Source organism: Perna viridis, chromosome 5 (assembly GCF_037379345.1).
Source record: "Perna viridis isolate PV_CMFRI_1.1 ecotype Kerala chromosome 5, ASM3737934v1, whole genome shotgun sequence".
NCBI classification, from domain to species: domain Eukaryota; kingdom Metazoa; phylum Mollusca; class Bivalvia; order Mytilida; family Mytilidae; genus Perna; species Perna viridis.
This window is the reverse complement of record NC_142449.1, coordinates 35,300,055-35,317,277: the sequence shown is the minus strand read 5'-3', so window position 1 is coordinate 35,317,277 and position 17,223 is coordinate 35,300,055. Positions and strand designations below refer to the sequence as shown.

At 35.1% G+C, this 17,223-nt stretch overlaps 1 protein-coding gene across 4 annotated transcripts in view; it reads right to left on the bottom strand.

The window, feature by feature from the left end:
• The window catches only part of LOC148617237 (regulator of G protein signaling protein-like), a 46,887-nt gene extending 35,988 nt beyond the window's left edge, over positions 1-10,899 (bottom strand). For 3 of the 4 annotated variants that reach the window (XR_015922456.1, XM_088584752.1, XM_088584755.1), the window contains exons 1-4: positions 10,802-10,899; positions 3,394-3,476; positions 1,764-1,841; positions 323-455 (exon numbers count right to left, since the gene is read on the bottom strand). Coding sequence is in view for 3 of the 4 variants with exons in the window: in XM_088584752.1 (XP_088440878.1) it covers positions 323-455; positions 1,764-1,841; positions 3,394-3,476; positions 10,802-10,817 (310 nt within the window). In the remaining variant the exon portion in view is untranslated. Of the gene's footprint in view, positions 1-322; positions 456-1,763; positions 1,842-3,393; positions 3,477-10,791 lie in introns of all 4 variants that reach the window. The other variant, XM_088584754.1, reaches the window with a different exon arrangement.
• Between the last annotated feature and the right edge of the window lie 6,324 nt (positions 10,900-17,223).

Genomic DNA, 17,223 nt, shown 5'->3' with positions numbered 1-17,223 from the left:
GGGAAATCTGCATGAAAATTCCATTTTTCACAAATTTACCTCCAAAATGCGTCTTGCCTCGTCTCGCTCGGCCTTTGGTTTTATTTTAATATGCCCCCTGACCCTCCGCTGACAATCGATTGGCTAACTCGAAAAACCAAAATATACCTACTCTTGCCAAGAACTAGCAGATTCAACGTACACGTGCAGTCTCTGAATCTTGGCACTTGTTTTTATTTACTCTTTTGTTATTCATTCTTTCCAATTAATCATCATTATTTGTTACATTTTGGGGGGTGTTTCTTTTTTTTAAGTGTCATAACTTGTTTCTTGCAAAAGGTACCTTTCAAAAAACCTTTAAGCTCGACATCTCGTATCTGTCTGCATAAAATATACTCCAAAAATAAACAGGACCGGGAGAATCCGGGGAACCGCTTTGTACATAGCCATCGAACGACCTGCTTTCGGTCTATAAACTACAAAAAAATCTCGATGACGTCAAACATCAAGCAAAAATCACACTACTGTATACAACAATGAAAAGGGACTCTGTATGATATTTACATTGCGTGTATAAATACGATGACGCATATGATATCAGGCGCGTAGCTGCCGTTAGGCAAAAAAGCTTTTGCCTGCGCTTAATTTTGCCATTTTTTTTGTGCTCTAAAACGCTATCTCCGCGGAGCTTTGGGGGAGGGGGCTTCGATTGCCTACACTTCAATTTGGCCTCAGCTACGCGCCTGGATGTTAAAAAAAATAAGGGGTCGTGACAAAGGTCATCAGATAATTTTGGGTGTAGAATAACTGAATGTCTACTTTTCAATGTATTTTTACATTGTTCATTAGATACTGGGTGTTTCCCGTCATCATTCCGTTTAATATTTACTCCAATTTCAAGAATATCTTTTTACTTCTTAAGTAGTAATTCCAGCTAAGAATCATGCAAAATGTGATACATGGTTGGAAAGCCTACATATTTTTATTTTTGATATTTTGGCTAAAATACTTTAGTAAACAGAAATCAACATTTGGTTTTTCATATAACCCGTGCTCATAGGAGATAAAAATTATATATAATGCACTGTACATTTCAAAATTAAGGGAGATAACTCTGTAAATGACACTCAAATACAATAGAATAAGAGCAGACAGATCGGAATGAATAATTACACATTTCATAATATACACCCATAAAACAACTTAATTACAAAAATAAAAAATATGTAGCCTTTTTTGGGGTGTATCACATTTTTCAGATTTTACATGATTCTTACAAAGACAGCTACTTAAAATTGTTTTAATGTTAAAAATAGTACATACTTAGTGAAAAATGTGGGGAAGAACTCTACAACCGAATTAAATGCATATAAAGTAACTGTAGTAATATACATGTAAAAAAACTAAAGCAGTAATATACATGTAAAAAGCTAAAGCAGTGATATACATGTAAAAAGCTAAAGCAGTAATGTACATGTGATATTGAAAATCAAAATCTAAAGCAGTTGTACAGTATGCATGTAAGATAGGAGATAAAAATATGCGTCTAGTATACAGGGGTGGATCCAAACTTTGAAAAGGAGGGGTGCCAACCGCACAGAAAAAGGGGGTGCTAAGACATTTGCCATTTTTTGCCAATTTTACACATAAAAATGACAAATTTTCCAATTAAAAGGAGATGTGCCAACCCCCTTCACCCTCCCTTGGATCCGCCACTGAGTATATGAGAGGAAAAACTAATTTAGAAGCAGTTACATGCATGTAAGATATGAGAGAAAACCTACATTCTTCCTCCTCTTAATCGGTGGTTCGTAGGAAAACTCTCTCTCTATGAAGTTGTATACCACGTGCTGACCAAATATCTACAAAAAAAAATTCGTGGTGGCAGAATGCGGCAGTGCAAAAAATATTTTATGTTCTCACAATACAATGTGTGGTTCCTTGTTCCCATAATATAATATGTCGTTCCCACAAGGTAGCTACATCGTACCCTCAAGATAATATGTCGTTCCCATAATATGATATGTCGTTCCCACAAGGATGTTATCTTGATTCCTCTATATATAAACTATGCTGTTCATTCTAGATACTGTAGCGTTTTCTTAAGATATAAATGTCGTTCCTGCAAGGTAGTTTTAAAGTTACATAGTAACTTAAGTGAGTGACATATTATTTTGAGAAAACAATATGTTATCTTACGGAAGGACATGTTATCTTACAGAATGACATATTATCTTGAGGGAACGATTTGTTATCTTACAGAATAACATATTATCTTGTGGGAACGATATGTTATCTTACAGAATGACATTATCTTGAGGGAACGATTTGTTATCTTACAGAACGACATATTATCTGGAGGGAACGATATGTTATCTTACAGAATGACATATTATCTTGTGGGAGCGATATGTTATCTTACAGAATGACATATTATCTTGAGGGAACGATTTGTTATCTTTCAGAACGACATATTATCTGGAGGGAACAATATGTTATCTTACAGAATGACATATTATATTGCGGGAACAACATAGTAGCTTATGGTTTACAAATTGTATAATTCATCATTGTTGAATGTAGTCCATTTTCATTTTTTTGTTTTCATCTATTTTGTTTGATCTTGAAGTTTCGTCAGCATTTATTATTTTTTTGTATGTTTGTTTGTTGCTTTCTTTTGGGCGGGGCCCCGTGCAGGTCCGGGTGTCAAAAGGATAGGCCTGCAGCAGCGTTAAGCTTATCGTAAAAGGCGACTAAATAGTGCTCAGAACCCTAGTCGGGGCCTAGGGCGCTCTGCTCACAGAGCAACTGGGTTGTGTGCCCCAGGTGGTGGAATGGGATACCCCTGGCGTGTTACATGCTGGGTTTGTCGGGCTATAATACGGAAAACCTTATCGCAAACCATAGCGGTGCACCGTGTTGGGAAAGATGCCACGCTCCTCGCACGTTACAGAACCCTGCTGTGGTATTTGATAGTAGGAACCTTTGTGTCCGACCCTGCCCATCCCTCCCTTTTTCTAGTGGTAATCAAAATTTGTTGACCCTATTATCCTCATGTCCCATCCTTTTTTTCATTTCATCATCATTATTTCATGTTCATTTTATCAACCATTTCATGTTCATCGCCTGAATATAGCTGAAATATTGCTGCTCGGGCGTTAAACCCCAATAATCAATCAATCTTTTGGGCGGGTATTTTTTTTGTATGTTAGTTTTCTTGTTTTGTATTTTTTTTCACATTTTGGTACCTTTTCAAACCATGCGGAAATAACAGCCTGAATCTTCCTTTTTCTGGAACTTCTCTAGAAAATCCCCTTTCTTGACCCTCCCTGTTAAGAGAGTTATTCCTAATAATTCCCCCTTTTTTGCAGTGAACATACCGGTAAACAGGAATAAATGTTGAAGTAAACATACCGGTAAACAGGAATAAATGTTGAAGTAATCGACGAAAGCTCGGTCTTCCAGTAACATAACAAAGTCTTCATCTCCAAGGGTGCCTACATCAAATAAATCAGAAAACAGTAACGTTTGATTTATAATAATTGAACGCAGTGAATTATAAGAAATCTGCATTTTTTTCCCTTTTATGCTCCGATTTCCAACATCGTTAAGGCCTTACACCTTAAATCAATCAATATATAATTATATGGTATGAAATCTTGCAATAAATGTTCATAGAAATCCGGACACTTTTTGTCAATGAAGCCACGACGGTGGCTGAAATTGACCTAGGCATCACGGGAAATCTTGCTTCGTTAAGGCACCGACCATTTTTATATTGGGGTGGGATATTTTTGAAAAAAAATATTAATTTCACTTTGAAGAAAAATTTTAAAAATTTTTTTGCTGTGGAAAGAAAAAAAAATAAATGACGTTGCTTAATGGTGAATAAAAATAATGTTGTATTCTGTTTTTCATTAAAAAAAAATAGGTAAAAAAAGAATAGGAAAGGAGAGGAATCTCATGTACATATAGTGAATGTACCATAAACTGCCATTCAACATGTTTAATTATGTATAGAAAAGTATGTAACAAATATCTTTAATATCAACATTTTACGGTTTGTAGTCGAAACTAAATGGATACCAATATCCAAAGACTTCTGTGTTATATTAATCCAGTTTGTTAAACAAATTATTAGAAAGATGCATCAAATGAAATGAAAAAAGAAGACTATGCTATACTTTTGAACAATGAGAATTTACTTCTAATATTATAATTTGTTCTATTAGAATTAGTTTTTAATGCAATGTGCAATGAGGACAATCCCTAGCCCTGACATATGCGACATACAAGCGTAAGAACTTACTTACTTTATGGTTCCCAAAGAAGCACAACATAGTAAGCTCCGAGATGATGGCTTTATTGTCTTTAATGTTATTTAACATTGCTAATAAGAACCTGGACTACTCAAATTTACTTATACGTTACCCAAGTCCTCAGTAAATTTCTTAGAGAAAGTGTAATTAAGTCCACATGTAATAGGGTGAAACCTTACGACCCTTAAGACTTAATAGTAGTCCAATGTGCCTAATGCACAATTTCAAAAGTTTTAATTCATTAAAAAAGTTACTCGGCTGCAAAATAGACGGCTTGTGCTGCCCACTAGCCGAGCGTGTGCTCTCAGACTTAAAGTCAATAAAAAAATAATTAAAAGTTTTTAACATTTGTAACAAAATACTATCCAACATTACACACAATCTCGTATTTGTTACGAAAGAACTGGTTTTATATAATTAATGGCCCTGAATGCTCTCAACTATTAGAACCACCACTAAAGCAGACTCTGGTTAAATCTTTATAATGCACGTCTTTCATGAACACTTAAACTATAAATATTACTCCATAGCACTTTTCAGCTGTTAAAGATAAAATCATCACATGTATACACCGTTCTTCATGTATGCATCTTTTACATAATACATTTAATTACAAAACTAATTAATATTTTTACTATATGATCTGAAGCCAATGCAACATTCCTGAAATATACTTGTGATATGTGTATATGTATGACAAAATACATTCGATTTCACTTAACTATAGTTTTTCATCCGACGATGAAACTTTCCTCCCTTACGACTGCTTAATGATTGCAAGCTGGAGCGTGGAGACTATACGAAACCGGAAAAGCTGTCCAGGCTGCAATAGAAATGGAGCGCTACAACCTTGATATTTTGGGACGAAATTTGATGGACATCATCTGGATCATCATACTATCTTCAGGGCAAACTCTACTGTACTCTGAACCACAAAACGATGGTGGCAACCATCAACATGGAGTAGAAATCTCACTCATGAAGGCCAAATCATTATTCATCGAATGGAATCCTGTGAGTGAAAGATTTGTTGTGACAAGATTTATGTCAAAGATACAAAAGGTAACAGTCATTCAATGCTACGCTTCTACCAATGTAGCAGAGGGAGAATACAAAGAAGAGTTTTACAACCAGCTCCGAGCTACCCAAGATTGAATAACTCTTGATTGTGAACGCAAAAGTTTGAAAAGATAACACAGTGAGAGAACTCATCACGGGGAAGGAATGAATTGGTAACATCAACGAAAATGGAGAACTCAGAATGCAGAGTTTTGCTCCCAGAACGATCTGGTCATAGGAGATACGACATTCCAACTCTCTAACAAGGATATACACAAAAAAAACGGGTGTCTCCAGAGATGAAAACTAGAAACCAGATAGACCACATTACAGTCGACAGGAGATGGAGAAAGAACATGACAGCCGTTAGGGCTTATCGAGGTGCTGATATAGCATCCGATCATCAACTTTGGGTGGCTAAATTGAAGATCCAGATCAGATTAGAAGGCGAAAGTATAACATAAGGAAGAGGCACAGTAGACAAACAATTGGAAAGAGTAAAATTCACATATAACACAACATGCCAAGAAGAACTTGGATTCTCAAAGAAGGAATACAAGCCATGGTTATCTGACGATACAATCCAGACAACTGAGAAGCGTAGGTCTGTTAAGATATAACTTGACCAGGTCAAGACAAGATTGCTGAAAGAATGGTTGACGAGCGAACAAATAAGCATTAGGAAAGGAGTAAAGAGAAAGGAACAGACAGGATAAAAGAACCTACATCAACGAGCTCGCTTAAAAAGCAAAGAATGTAATGGGCAGAAATGACACAAAAACTGTGTACAACATCACACGCCAACTGACAGGTCGAAAGACCAACACATCCAAACCAGTTAAAGGCAAAGATGGCAATGTGATAACTAACCTACATCTACCACTTTTAAATGGAGAAGATATGTCAGATGCTTCTCATCTATCTCCTGGAGAAGACCTTGATGTTGATACTGGCCCAATCTCGAAGGATGAAATCATTAAAGCCCTACGATTAAGGACTGGAAAAGCCCCAGGACTGAACCAAACTTCCACCTGAGGCTTGAAGATCAACCCGGAAAAAACCTACAACATCTCGATTGATTGATTGATTGATTGTTGGGTTTTAACCCCGGAGCAGCAATATTTCACTTGTTCTGTTGACACTCGGACCTGCACGGGCCCTACATCACCTTGCATGACCTGTTTGAAAACGTCTAGGAAACCGTCGAAATCCCTGAGTGAAGTTTATGCTACATCATTAGCATCATTGGCAACTGCCAAAAACCGGAGATGAATTCAACTACTCTCCAGATTCCGATGCAGTCGATCATGTATTGACCAGATTGCCACATTACGGGTCATCAACGAGGAGTAAATAGAATGGCAATCTACATAAACTTCGTGGACTGCAAGAAGGCCTTAGCATATTTAACAGAAATTCACTTTGGAAGGTCCTAAGACACTGTGGAATTCCTGTCAAATTGTAATGATTATCCAAGAACTCTTACAAAAACACCAAATGCCAAGTCATCCACAATTCAACATTCTCACCGTCCTTCAATGAACATACAAGAAATACTCCAAGGTTGTCTCCTGTTTAATAGATATATTTTGGGATGCTAAAGAGCTATATACTCTAAATTGGCCATGCATAATTGATTGTGTGTGACGTGGGCTGCTTCCCTGCAAAAGTCCCAGACTTTCTCGTGCTATCGCAGGGCTTTCCGGCTTGCACGAGTCTCAGACTTTCTCGTGCTATCGCAGGGGAAGCTAATCCCGGCCTGCATGAGTCACAGGCTTTCTCGTGCTCTGTATGGTTTAGAAAAAAAGAAGCAGCTCCTCATCAATTTCTGGCTATAGACAAAGCCATGTCTTGTTTAGACAAAGTAAATTTCATTCAACCCTCACCAAAAATATGGGGTGGTTAGGAGGATTTCATTTTTTTTTTTGTTTTTTACTCCTTACAAGATACAAGTTGTACTTGTTTGAATACCCCTTTGAGTCTCTCGGGACTGCTTCTTATTGGGATTCTGTTATTAACTGTATTTAGTACTGTGGAGGTGACAGAATCCAGCCGTGAGTAATCGGATAGAACTCAGAATATGTCCTACTACTGGTTGGGTTGCTGTGTTAATGCTCTTGTCTGTTTGTATGGTCATTTAATTCATATTGATGGTAATTAGACAGCAAAAAGGCAAATTTACATGTTTTGACTGGATTCAACAGTTGTTTAGCTACAAAAGCCTACAATGCACTTATATGACTTTGGGAGAACCCTAATTTTAAATTCTTTTAGACCTGCATGTAAAACAATTTGGTTCAATCTTGTGATAAGCAGAAGCAAATTCTTTGTAGTAAAATTGATGGAACGGAAAAAAAACATGGGAGATTGTTTTAACATGTGACTTTTGTATATTTTTTTAAATGTGTATCATCAAATCTATGTGTCTGAAAAAAAGTTGAAAAAAGTTGTGGGCAATTTTTCTCCCATTTGTTTTGTCTAGGTGCCTTGACTGCTCGATTTATAAACCATCTCTTGGGAAAAGCTCTGTGTCTAACAGAGTAAAAATTCAACAATAAATCTGAGAGCAATGGCTCACTAGTGATACCCCCGCTTCCAACCACGAAATTAGAAAAATAAACAAAGTCATCGGTAAACAGGAAGTTGTTGTCGATTTATTTGTTCAAAAAAAAGGATCCTACCATATGATTTTAAACGTGAACAGAGCAAACTATGAAGGTCTTCATTGAATCAGTACTTCAGTACTTTGATTTTCTCAAGTCATTGACCAGAAACTAGGAAAAATGCTTATTTTTGACCCCCGATTTCTTTATGATGAAAGTAATAACCCAAAATTAATCCCAATATGAAAATTTATGGTATGGGTACACAAAGGTCTATACACAATACTTTCAAGTTTTTGAAATGATTGCGTTTAACCACTTTTTGCCCATAATTCCTAGACAGTTGAGACATTAACATCGGAAAATGAATCAAAGTCTTCCTCTTGTAGTATTAAACATTGTATTACACACAGATCATACGCTTTCTTGAAAAATAGAAAACTGCCAGCTTGTTATGTTTGGTTGTTTTTATTCTCTTTTCAGCCCCTAAATTAATTTGCTTACGGTTAAGGCCCCTCAAAAGCAATCCCAGATTGATCTTTGTGGTATGGAACCTTGAAGACTTCCATACACTCAATATATATGCCTCACGCTCAACAACAAATAAATGAATACTAGTATTCTTTAATATATGTATACACCCTCGACGCATTAGATCCGGGTGTACTTCTCTGTACTATGTGTTTCAGTTTTCAATCCGCACTGAGTCTCGTAGAGCAGCGACCATTTGATTTTCAGGGAAGGGGATCTTCGAATCATTTTTTTTTTGTTTTGTTTTTGTTTTTGTTTTGTTTTGTTTTGTTTTTGTTTTTGTTTTTGTTTTTGTTTTGTTGGGGGGTAGATAAATGTTGTTTCAGGACGAGGACGAAATAATGGTTTAAAATTCGGACGAAACAAGTACTGCAAAGGGTACAAACTACATGTATATATATATATATATTTAAAAACTTACCACGAGAAGATTGTGCAACAAAATATCTAGAATTTTTTTTAATGAAACAACAGAAATAGGGGTTATTCTGCAATACAAAGTAATCTTTGTGATATCAGCACACTTTCCTTTTTTTCACATTTAACGCTTCCTCTTAACAGAAGCTTTAAAGTGATATGAGTTGTCGGTCTCTATTTTAGATATTGTCTGACCTCAGCATCCTGTTCAACTATCTTGATACGAATTGAAACGAGTGGGGGTTTCCTTAACACGACATCACGGTCGTCCTGTTTTTTTTTTGTTTTTTTTTTGTTTTTTTTTTTGTTTTTTTTTTCTTTCTATTTCCTGGTAGGTGACTTTCATAACGTTTCCTAATTCAAACCATATTTTCCACCTTCATAATATAACATTAATACATGAACGATGTTAGATATTAACACATTGTAAGTTGTAACCCCCGAGAAATTTGTCTTATTTATTGTTTTATTATTTTTATATTACTATAAGATATAAAAGATATAATTTTTCAATTAAAATTTCAATAAAAAAATAGAGTTGAAACCAAGAGACAAAACTCCCATCAAACAGGGAAAAAAGGACAGAGGCCTTCCTTAGACTTGATGACAAGGGTTAAGGAGATACACCTAGGGTAAGGGATATAACTCATGAAATCAGTGATATGTTTTTAATCAGTGAAATGTTTGCATCATATTCAATTTCACTAAACCCTCTCAAGCTTTTGTTTGAAACAGAATAAAATGAATCCAAGTCATTTAGTTGCTTACATAAGATTTATGTAAAATACTGAATACAAACGTTCCACTGATTTTTAAGAGTTGTGTCCTTACTCTAGGTCTACCTCCTTAACTGGACAGTGAATGAATCGACAAATACATCAATTCAGTGGAATGGGCATCACACTACACCCTGCACATATAAAAATCATAATTCAAAAACACACGTCATTAACAAATGATCAAGGTTTTACTTAGGACAGGCACACAAGATCAGCTTGATTGATTTGACACCAACCTCTCCATAATCTTGGGTAAAGAGTAACTCATTTCAAAAGAGGTCTGGGTCCGACGTAAAATTAGGCATATAATGACCAAACCTAATAACCAATTAAGAAGCAGTTACTGACATGTATACGACAATCTTAATCATTTTTTTCGCAATATATTTGCAATGAATAAGAACTTGAGGGATTTAAAAATGTCTTTAGGTGAGAAATTGTCCATAAAAACTTCCTATTTCACTTGTATCGTCCCAATACATTTTGAAGCTGTAAAACTCATACACAAATGTAAACAGAATGGAGGTTTTGAATAGTGATAAATCTACGATGGAATCTATATTTTTACTAAACTGGTCTTTTCTATATTATGGAAACAACCTTCGGCTTTTCACATATAAGGTGACAATCCTTACAGTGTGGTATGTTCTTTCAAAGAAATATTTTTGTTTGAAATACTTTTTACTTGAATGTAACAATTACATTCGCAGAGATTCGACGTAACGCTATACATACTTTGAATTTCCATATCGATATTGACATTCTTCGCAAAGGGTCAGACGCTCTAACTTTAGAACAAAATACAGATTTAAAGGTGCAAACGTACATTTTAAAAAGTAAACGATTTGTCAATGCTTAATTGATTTCCTATCTATCCCTCTTCAATTTCGATACATATTCTTTATTCAACCATTACATCTCCAATGTTGCATCAAAGATACATAATTATACAAGAGCCATTGTCTTAAGATCGTTCCTTGTTTATTAGGAGACGGATTAGCATAAGCTTCAGTTTGTTTCCGAATCCTTGTGTTGTATTACATTATTGTCATATCATATATTGATGTATTCTTTGAAATAAAAATATGTTTAAACTAAACATACATTTACTCACCACCTTCAAGAATCATTGTGTTTTACCGACGCGTGGTTACCCTTCCTACTCCGTGTGGCGTTGTTGTGTTGGACAGTCGCTACGCCGCCATTTTCGTGTTTTGTGACGTACCGTGACGTACCGTCGCCTATGCCGTGTAACAACTGAGACCGATTTTCCTGCCAATGGAATCTGGCAGTTCCCAGCTGACTTTAAAAACCTTTGTGAATTCGATAAGAACAGCTGAGTTTGCATTCAGTTTTTGATATGGGAGCAGACAAGCTTGAGTTGTATTATTATCAAAGGCGGATCCTCCCTTTCCCCCGCATCACGGAGAAAAAATGTTTGAAATGAAACGTATCGTCGAACCCTCCCGTTCGTTCCCCTGTTACTACAAAACATTCGTCGTAATGTAACTTTCATCCAAATATATTCCAATAAAATAAATGGGCATTTTTCCACGTAATTTTTTTTGTTTTTGTTTGTTTGTTTGTTTGGGTTTTTTTAGTGGGTGCGTGTGTGTGTACTATTTCGTTACTTTCTTATTAATGTCTTAAAACTGGAGTGTCATTCAGTATAGTTAAATGAATTAGAGAGAAACAACTCCGTATATATACCACATCACTTGAGTATCTTTGATCCATATTTTATCATGCAGTACAATGCGTACTTGAACTTTTATTTCCTAGCCGTTGAAAAACTTCCGTCTATTTTAAATTTGTACTTAAACCGCTAAGTAAGTAAGAAAATATGATATTGTCAATTTCCTGAATTTTCAATTTTCTACAAAACGAAGGCGATAAAATTCCGTATCTTTAGGTTATAAAACAAATCACTTAAGTAAAGATTAATTCTTGGCTTTTGTCGGACAATTAGTTAAGGCAAGCCAAATGCAACTGATTATAGTTTTCAAGTGCATGAAATGCTCATCTACAAAAAAAAACATCATTCTATTTTTCGCATAAAAATTTGAAGTTTTAAATGCATAATTAAACCTTAAGGAGCATACAGTTAATTAGTTGCTTTTAATTTGTGTTATTTAAAATGTATTAGCTCACAGAAGCAGCATCCATCAGGTAGTCACGCTATCCCACTTTCACTTAGCTTCCTTGGGATATTTTTCGAAATGAAAAATTAGGACATAAATAACTACAGAGATATACAGTAGCTAACTATGAAACTTTATATTGCTTGTTGGAACTGTAGAGGCATTATGTCAGCTGTTCCTTATCTTTTAATTTTTTTTACAGAAGAATATTGTCCGAGCACTGGTTACGTAAATCAAAATTAGATTTTCTTCACACTATAGACATTCGTCGTTATATATAAAGCTTATGGTAAAGGCTTTGATGAATATTTTCCCGAGCATTATAGATATAATGCCCGTAGTGGAGAGATTTCTCTGGTTTCAAAAAATAGACAGTATATGTGGTATAGAACTGAAAATTCCAAAAGAACCAAGCGTTTTCCTTTCGTCTGTGTACCTACCTGCTGTCACAAAACAGCACGAACTATTTAACCGCAGACTGGAATACCTTTTCAATATTTACAGTGTATTCTCTAATCACGGGACAGTTTTTTTGCTTGTCTATTTCAATTGTAAAGTGTCTGGACCACGTATCCAATCATTTTCACCAGACAAACGGGGCAGCCTATTAGAAGAATTAACTTATTACATCAAAATAGTAGCCAGTCCCTTCACGTTCAAAAATTTACTTAAGAGCCTACCCACAAATTCCAATGGTACTCTAACGGCCCAAAATTTGTAATTGATCACATAATTTCTCATAGAGACAATTTACGAGACGTTAGTACAGTTTTTGTAAAGGACGATGATAATATTTATGTCCAATGTTTCGGACCATAAACAAATAACCTGCTTTTGACAATATGAGAGACTCAAATGCATTCTTAAATAGTGTCACTATTAATGAATTTGCTCGTGAGAAGGTGTTTGGTCAAAAGCTTAAACCTAAGACGCTCTAATCGACTATTCGTTTGCACTGTCTAAAAAATTACGATTTGTTCAAGCTCCAATCGCTGCTTTCCCAAATGATATAGAGGTGTACTATAAAACTATAGTTGACGAAATTAAGTCTGCCGATAACGACACTCTGCCACGCAAACGATTTATTAAGCATCATAAACCATATTGGTTTAAAACTGTTGATATCTACCACAACACGATAACAGAATGATGAACTGTATGTTTTCTTAATGGCAAAAATCATAGTCGTAATGATGCACATTTTGTGAACTATAAGAACGCTAATAGGGATTTCCGACACCAACTGGAAAAGGCCTGCGTGATTGAAGATTCTGTTGAAACTGATCAAAAGTGCGTGTGGTTCGTTTTAAAAAGTATAAGACAGCATAAAATTATCTGTCGTGAACTAAACGTGAAGGGTGTATCACACGCTAACGATAATGAAATATGTAATGCGTGGGCTGGACATTTGGAATCACATTTTAAATTCGACGACACTTTAAAAATCGAGAAAACATCAATTCCATTGATGAATTGGTTCGTGAAATTTGTCTGAACTGTCATATGAATGATATCAAAATTGAACAATTTACATTCAATGAGATATCTGACATTTGTAACAATCTGCCTGGCAAATTTACCATTTAGGATAATATATCCTGTGAACACATCAAATATGGTGTCTTGTAAAAACACCTGCTGGATCTTATTCAATATAAAACTTGAATCATACTATATTCCCTTGTGCTGGAAGACTAGTGCAGTTATTCCACTTTTTAAAGGCGGTAATAAAAAGAAAAGCGATCCTAATTCGTACCGTGGAATTTCATTTATATGCTAGATATGGTTATGCACCTTTATTCTCTGAAAAAAAAAAATCCCGCACACTGCAAAAACGGCTTACCAGAAATAACTTTCAAGTATGTATGCTTCTTTTAACTTACAAGAGGTTGTTAATCACTACATCGGACGTCATTAATAAAATTGTCCTCCTAGATAGCATTAAAGCATTTGACACAGTGTGGCAACCGCCTTGCTACTGAAACTTGATTGACATGGCATATACACGGGAAAATGTGGACTTGGATGGATAACATATGCAATGTCATGAACAGTTGTGTTCTGTTCCAAAACAACATGTCTTGAACATAGTGTACAACAAGGTGGTGTTTTGTCAGCTCTATTTCACATTGTTTACATTAACGATCTACTTCATAGTATTGACCGGTCAAAAAGCGATGCTATGTTACTTGACATTTGTGTCAGTACTTCTGTACAAGAAGACGATATAGCTCTGATATCATCAAACGAACATAAAATGCAAAATCTCACAGATTTATATGAAAAATATAGCATTTCATGGGCGTTTTTAAAAGTTCTCTCCATCGAATATAAAGTTTTACATTATGGTGTTACAGTAATCCCGATAATGCTTCAAATAAACTGACATTGTATGGTGACACAATACACTTAGTTACTTCTTCAAAACATATTGGGATACTTTTGGAGAGTTCTTTAAAATCAACGAACAAAACTTTTACTTCCTGTCGGTCTTTATGCTCTTCTGCGTTGTCTGTTATCAACTCGGGAATTCATCCGTCATTCATAACCTACTGACTTGCTCAAAGATATTACAACAGTTGTGTTACGCAAAAGCCTTGTATGGGTGTGAATTTTGGAGTAACTTAACTCAGATGCTTGAGCGTTCACATAAATTCGCATGTAAACCGTTATTAGGGCTCCTAGAATGAACACGTTCTAAAAAGTGTACAAATCTGTTAGGATGGTTCCGCATCGAGTGTTACATGCAAGTTATTATTCTTTGGCATAATCTGTAGACTTAAATCGAAGGCATTGCTAGAAGGATTATGGTGACCAGACCTTTCGAATTCAAATATAAAAGCACTAATACTCAACTTGGTTTTATTCCTGACGTATATGGACTAGCTCATGCATACGATATGACAGAACACCTTATTATATTTTTGGACTCTGGCAAATTTCCATCAAAGAAAGCATGGTCAGCTATTGTCACATCTTCCCATGTCAGGGTTTTGAGTTCACCCTCGCTCCCTCAAACCCCTGACATCACTCATTCATGTTTAGCGGGTATCGTCCAGCGCCATCTAGTGAGTTACTTAAATTTAACCCGGATCCAAAATCCAATCAAATCTCGTAATAGAAACTCTTCGATATAACTTACAAAGTGGCTACACATAACGTCATTTTTTCAGTAAAGGATCAGATAAAAAAAGACTGAACATTCTCAGTGGTATTCGAGGCTATCAAGCAACGAAGACTTTAACCTATTCAGACGTATACATAATGAAATTCAACCACACCGTGCATGGACTATAGTAAAATTTACCCAAACCTTCGAGAAGCAGCTTAATATGGTATTGACTTATGTTCTATTATTAGACAAGACGATAAGATATTACTATGTGATCGATGTGGGGTGTTCTTTTTTGATATCTTAGAGTTCATCTTAGTCTCATGGTAGTACAATGAATGGCGAACATGACGATCGTTGGAAATACATTATTAACATTAATCCAATTCAGTTTAGCGTATACCTATACAAGTCTAGCAGCAATTAACTTTACAGTTACCACCTTATCCTACAATACTGATTTCGAACTTGACTTTTTCAGGACTTTGCGTACATAATACCTTCAGGATGTGCAAAACTTTCCATAAATGGCATTGTTGACCTCCGGCTGTGTAACTTTCAGCGATTCATTCGCATTCATTTTCTTTCTGACAATAAGTGCATTTTTATGTAATTCACTTGTGTATTGATAGTTGCTTTTCTCTTTCTTTATTCGTGTGAAAATTTCTGCATAAGAGGAAATAAATTAAATATATACCGATTCAGCAAAACGAGCATCATACTAAACCCTGAACATATAAAAACCATAATTCAAAGCACACATGATTAATAAATGATCAAGGTTTCTTACTTAGGATAGACACAAAAGATCGGCTTGACAGATTTGACACCAACGTCCCCATAACGTCCAGTAAATACACAGAAAAGGAGATAAAACTCAATTTAAAAGCGGTCTGGGTCCAATATAAAATTTGGCATATAGTAAATCAAGGTTAAAAACCAATTAAGAAGCAGTTACTGACATTTATAAACTATCTTAACCATTTTTTTGCAATATGCTTTCAATAAATAAGAACTTCGGGGATTTAAAAATGTCTGTAGGTGAGGAATTCTCCATATAAACTTCCTATTTCACTTGTATCGTCCAAATATAAACCTGTAAAAGTCATACACATATGTAAACTGAAGGAAGGTTTGGAGTAGTGATAAATCTACAATGGAATCTATATTTTTATTAAACTGGTCTTTTCTATATTATGGAAACAACCTTCGGCTTTTCACATGTAAGGTGATAATCCTTACAGTGTGGTATGTTCTTTCAAATGTTAACTCAACGCCTTCAAGAATCATTGTGTTTTACTGACGCGTGTTTTCATTTCCTTCTCCGTGTGGCGTTGTTGTGCTGAACAGTCGCTACTTCGCCATATTTGTGTTTTAGTGTAAAAATATTTTATTTAGAAATTCAAACAATAGTATAACAAATTAAATACAATGTAAGCAATGGAATCAGAAACAAGCTTTAAGCTTTTATAAATCCGTTTCCTGGGTAAATAAATGACAAATTTGTATAAATAGTGCATGCTCGTATACTAATAATATTTACGAACAATTAAATAAAATATGATGAAAACTTAGATATTTGGTATACAATATGAAATTGAAAATGAAGATGAAAAGGAGTTTTGTGACGTACCGTTACTATACCGTGTAACAACTGAGACCGATTTTACTTGCCTGGTTCTCTGTGACTATATGGTATGCAAGAGTCGTCATGTGACTCCGTGGTTTCATGAAAATGTGTCTTCGTTTACTATTCAAATGCATGGAGAGTCGTCTTTAACACTACATGGAGTTCAATATTTGAAGCAAAATATTTTTTGTGTGTAAATTATTGATAAAAAATTACGAACATCTAGTTATACAGCCAGAAAGGATAAAATTGTTAAGAAATGCAAGAAATAGAATTAAGATCTCGCATTTTGATGCAGTATTTCGATCAATCGGAATTCCTCAGCCTTTCCAGCTACACAAAAGAAAAACTTTATAAATGCAGAGAACAATTAGAATAAATGTGCTTTAGTTAGAGTATACATGTATAATTTAGATTTATACATAGAATTACAATTTTTTTTCATAAGTGTAATACCTCAGATAGAGGATATGTTGTTTGATAAATATAAACATGAATGATGTCCCAAAATGTTTTTTTTAATGTAGAGGGAGTAGTTCCGATTGTGTTCCGATTTCTCGGAAGTAAACAATAAAACGCAGATCGGTCTTCGGATTTCAATACGTTCTGCATCGGAAATTCCGGAAGGGAAATTTAAACTAGAACGAGACTTA